A 5,480-nucleotide genomic window follows, 5' to 3' on the forward strand; every position below is an offset into this window, starting at 1 on the left:
TAGCATATTGAAAAGCAGAGACATTACTTTGCCAACAAAGGTCCGTCTAGTCAAGGCTATGGTTTTTCCTGTGGTCATGTATGGATGTGAGAGTTAGACTGTGAAGAAAGCTGAGTGCTGAAGAATTGATGCTTTTGAACTGTGGTGTTGGAGAAGACTCTTGCGAATCCCTTGGACTGCAAAGAGATCCAACCAGTCCATTCTAAAGGAGATCAGTCCTGGGTGTTCTTTGGAAGGACTGATGCTAAAGCTGAAACTCCCATACTTTGGCCACCGATGCGAAAATTTGACTCATTGGAAAAGACTGATGCTGGGAGGGATTGGGAGCAGGAGGAGAAGGGGACAACAGAGGATGAGATGGCTGGATGGCATCACTGACTTGATGGACATGAGTTTGGGTGAACTCTGGGAGTTGGTGATGGACAGGGAGGCCTGGCGTGCTGCAATTCATGGGGTCGAAAAGAGTCGGACATGACTGAGCGACTGAACTGAACTGAAGTGATAGACTCACAGTCATGGCAACAGACTTGTGGTTGCCAAGGGGAAGGTGGGGATGGGAAGGATGGATTGGGAGTTTGGGATTAGCAGATGCAAACTAGTATATAGACAATGGATAAATGACAGAATCCTACTGTATAGCACAGGGAACTATGTTCAGTATCCTGTGATAAACTATAATGGAAAAGAATATGAAAAATGTGTGTGTGTACACACATATTTGTATATGTGTATACATACACATACATGTGTGTACATACATATATGTGTATATATACGTACACATGTGTATATAAGTATGTGTGTATATAAACATACATGTGTGTGTATATGTATATATATGTGTGTGTAGTTGCTAAGTCATGACAGATATTTTTTGTGACCCCATGGATGGTAGCCCGCCAGGCTCCTCTGTCCATGGGATTTCCCAGGCAAGAATAGTGGATCCCCTGTTCCAGGGGATTTTTTCAACCCAGAGATTGAACCTGTGTCTCCTGAGTTGGCAGGCAGATTCTTTACTGCTGAGCCACCAGGGAAGCCCCATGTGTGTGTGTGTGTGTGTGTGTAACTTTGCTTTATAGCAGGAATTAATACAGCATTATAAGTCAACTACACTTTAATAAAATAAAGCCTTAAAGCAACGAGCAGAATTAGATGGGTACCATGTGATCCTTTGCAGTCAGGGAGGAGTGAGGAAAGGGATGGATGGAGCTCACTTTGGTTTCCGTAGCATGCCTGCTGCAACCCTAACTCCACATTCCATTTTTTAAAAAAATTTAAGCTTTCTATAATGGTGAGTAACATTTACATTTCATCCTTTGCCTAAAACTATTTCTAGCTTTATTTTCTCTTTCCAGAGCTTGGCACCACTCCTTCAACCACCCCCCACCCCTGAGGTATTACCGTCGGCCTTAGAAATGGCATTGCTCCCTTTTGTTCTGCCCGCTGGTTTGATAGGTTGTGTCTGCACATTTGAGAGCAGCATGTTTTCCTTTTCAGCATCTAAACAATCCTGTAACCGCATCACGGCATTTTTAGTCACATCATTGACCTCCGCCAGTGGTGAACCCCCCTCCAACACTTAAATGCATTAATATCACCGTCTGCAGCATTTTAATTTAATTAGAGCAGTGCTTATAATCCTCCTGAGGAAATGGTTATTCCCCTCTGTAATGTTAAAATAAAACACCTCTGCTTTTCATCCAACTGACAATTTGCTCTCGAGGTGAATGTACCGTAAACGGGTACTTGCCGTCCCTTCCTTGGGGTTGGGCCAGAGAAGCAGTTCTGAGAATGAAGAGGTTTCCTTTATTTGGAGAATTGGATGTTAGTCTCTTTACGTCTCTCTGCTTGGATGTCTCCATCAGAGATATTGGTATTTGTTTCGTATTTCTAACTTTTGACAGTCTGCTGATGTGCCATGGTAGATGGTAAGTGCACTGCTGGAGTAATAGATTTAAAAATGAAGACCACGTCAGTCACCCTAGAGATGAACAGAAAGAGAAACAAAGGAGATAAGTGTGTGGTATGGGATGCCCAAGTGAGTGTTTTGTCCTCCTTGGAACGGAACGCATAGGCTGGACAGCATCCTTTCCGTGGTCCGATGAGTGTTGTCCTGGCCGCCGAACCCAGGGTCACAGTCGGTGTGTTACTGCCACTAGCAAATTGCTCAAGGCCCTAGAAGCACATTTTACTTATCCCCCTCAGGGTCAAGGTACCCATTCTTTCTTTTGTTACTGACAAACCTATTCATTAAATCTCTTAACAAGAACTTCCCAACCCAGACTTACTGTGTTGCCACATTGCTGAGTGGAAACCTGTATCAGAAGTGAGAAGCATTCAAGGTCCATGATACTTAGTCTCTGGCCTTCTTTTTTAATAATTTTATTTATTTATTGACTGTGCTGGGTCTTCGTTGCAGCATGGACATTTCTCTAGTTGCAGCGAGCAGGGGCTACTCTCTAGTTTCAGTACGCAGGCTTCACATTGCAGTGGCTTCTCTTACTGTGGAGCACAGGCTCAAGGGCGTGGGGGCTTCAGTGGCTGTGGCTCGAGAGCTCTGTAGTTGTGGTTCCTGGGCTGTGGAGCACAGGTTCAAGAGTTGTGGTGCACTGGCTTAGCTGCTCCTTGGTATGTGGGATCTTCCCGGACCAGGGATCATATTTGTGTCTCCTGCATTGGCAAGCAGATTCTTTACTGCTGAACCACCAGGGAAGACCTGGCCTTCTTTTTATGAAACAGCAAGGTAGTCTTCTTCTGGAATTGTTTGGATGTGGAGGGGAGGGCATGAAATCCCAGAGCAAGCCCTGAAGTGTGACATTCAGTGTCGCAGTAAAGACAGGGAACCACACACACGTAAACACGCATGGGGCTGCCTCCGAAAATTATAGTAAAAAGAAACTTGTTGTCATTGAGTCACCAAGTCGTGTCTGACTCTTGCAACCTCATGGACTGTAGCCTGCTATGCTCCTCTGTCCATGGTATTCTCCAGGCAAGAATACTGGAGTGGGTTGCCATTCCCTTCTCTAGGGGATCTTCTCAACCTAGGGATCGAACACAGGTCTCCTGCACTGCAGGTGAATTCTTTACCACTGAGCCACCAGGGAAGCCCCCAAAGAAGGTACAACATGATAATTTACCAAGTCAGAATATATACATTTTAAAGGTGATACCTGGCTTGACTCTTTTTCTCAGCAGGCTGGTGATACATTTTCCCAAGAAATAATGTAGAATCTGCTTGGAGAGCTGGGTTTCTCCCTCCTCATCATCCTAGATGGAGATGGTAAGGGGACTGAGGTGGCTTCTCACTCACGAAGACTAGTTATAGAATCTTGTCTTCCAGAGAAAGTCACCGTCTTACGAAATGACATCTTTTTTTCTTCTCGTACTCATGCCTTGCCATTTGAAAGGTCTCTGGTTGCACAGGGTTTTCTTCATCAACAGTTTCACTTCTGCAAAAACCCTAACAAAACAGAAAGCTATTTCTGGGAATAAAGTAACGGTAGATAAGATATCAAGGCGTATGTTGGGACTGGGGTGGGGTGAGGGGTTATTCAAGGGTTGAAGTGTATGAAGAATTTGTTCAACTAGAAAAAACAGACTCCACTTAAAATATTTTAAAAACCTATCTCACCTTGAAAAACCCCTCAACAGATTTCATATGTTTCCCATATGTGTGTTTATGTCTTTGCCTTTTTCACCTCAAAAACCCCAAACCAAACACCGAAAATATAACTTATCCCTAAGTTAGAGTTGCTCAGAATATGTGTGATGTTTGGTAAAGTTCAAGAAAAGTGAAGTTGAAGGTTTTGCCCCTGGGTGACCTTTCACAGGACACCTCAGTCAATCTAGAAATGAAATCTAGGGTGTATGTGTCTTCCCTGAATTAAGAAATTCACCAGGAAACTTTAGGATGTGTGTTTAAGCAGAAATATTCCAAAGGCCCTAGTTGCCAGTTGAGGATGCCTCGGGGAAGGTATAGCAATTCCATTCGGAAATTACAAAAATATGTATATATTCATTTAAAATCGAAACTTCCTACCACAACCGCCTAACTTTCCAGGTTATGAGAAGAGAAGCTTTAATTTGGTTACAGGGCTGGGGGACCCCCCGCTTCCCTTTGCATATTTGATGGAGTATAAAGTGTTAGAGAATGTAAAACCTAAACACCCCCTTGGCTTTATTTTAATCCGTAATTTTTCTTTTGCTCTTGATTTTTGTTTTCACAATGGCATCTTGCCGATCTCCCCTATCCCCACCCCCAACTTATTTTTGGACTGTGTGTGTCCCACTTTACTTTGCCCAGTTAAACCACAGAAACTAACGGAAGTTGTGTTTATGTATGGACTGCAAGTGAAATCAGTTGGTACACAGATCTAAGATGCAAATTGCACTACTCTCCCCAGTGAACAGCATAGTTAGTTTCTTGCCATTATTTGCCACATTTTAACTTTAAACTAATCCCTCCCAGCCCATCGCATTGTTTTAATCGATGTAACAAACACTGTCCTTTTGAATTTAAACAGGGGAGGTGCTGACTTTCCCCTCCCCCTTTCCTTGTCCGTTGAGTAAGTACCTTCAATTAAACCGAACTTCCTTAAATGCAGAGGATTCTTTGAATGAGCTCTTGAAATGCTTCAGAAGGAAAGGGAATATTGATTCTAAGATGGAGCACGAGGGGAGCAAAGAGATAACTGGTTGATGTGGCAGATAATTCGCAGCTATGAAGGAAAAAGTGAAACCCTGGAGGTTTTTGGTGGTGATGGTTGTATAATGGGATAGGTAGGTGATAGACAAATATTGCTTGTAGATTTATTAACTGAAACCTCAAACTTATAAGCTATCACTTTGGGCTCACCTCTCATTGGATATAAGTATGGAATCCTACTTTGATCAGAAGCTGGGGATATTGCCAGAGAAGAGAAAAATGGTTTTTAATGTATTGGTGACATAAATTATGTGACCGGGAAGAGTAATTTTTGAGAGAGGAGTCTTTAATGACATTCTCTTGGGATATATTGTTTCATCCCCTTCATCTTGCCTCCCCTCTTTACTGGAACAAACCACTAATACAAAGAAGAAAAAAAAAAAAAATGAACACCTATTGACCCCAGTGCACGGGAAAAGCCCTATCTTAAAGCTTTTCAGCATTTTGTTATAAATCCCGAGTGCTGGTGATCTGAAAGGACAACTGCACAGAGAGGGGTCTCCTCTGAGAGGTGACCTGCACCCAGACGCCCCCACCCACCCCCTCGCGGCTGTCACCCCTCAGTTCCAGGCTTTCATTGTCTTTTCTCCCCTTCCCCTCTCTCTGCCCTTCTTTTTAACAGCAGGAACGAATTTCATACACACCCCCCGAGAGCCCGGTGCCCAGCTACGCTTCCTCGACGCCGCTTCATGTGCCAGTGCCCAGAGCGCTCAGGATGGAGGAAGACTCGATCCGCCTGCCCGCGCACCTGCGTGAGTGTTCCTGAGTCCTGGAT

General features: G+C 43.9%; 1 protein-coding gene across 3 annotated transcripts in view; it reads left to right on the top strand.

The window, feature by feature from the left end:
- Positions 1 to 5,480, top strand: part of ETV6 (ets variant 6) — a 288,421-nt gene that overhangs the window by 118,247 nt on the left and 164,694 nt on the right. The window contains exons 1-2 of one of the 3 annotated variants that reach the window (XM_010858683.1): positions 3,125 to 3,280; positions 5,328 to 5,457. In XM_010858683.1, coding sequence (XP_010856985.1) covers positions 3,272 to 3,280; positions 5,328 to 5,457 — 139 coding nt within the window. In that variant the 5' untranslated portion in view covers positions 3,125 to 3,271. Of the gene's footprint in view, positions 1 to 3,124; positions 3,281 to 5,327; positions 5,458 to 5,480 lie in introns of those variants that run through there. The other 2 variants (XM_010858681.1, XM_010858682.1) reach the window with 2 other exon arrangements.

This window comes from Bison bison, unplaced genomic scaffold (assembly GCF_000754665.1).
Source record: "Bison bison bison isolate TAMUID 2011002044 unplaced genomic scaffold, Bison_UMD1.0 scf7180017864390, whole genome shotgun sequence".
Taxonomy (NCBI): Eukaryota; Metazoa; Chordata; class Mammalia; order Artiodactyla; family Bovidae; genus Bison; species Bison bison.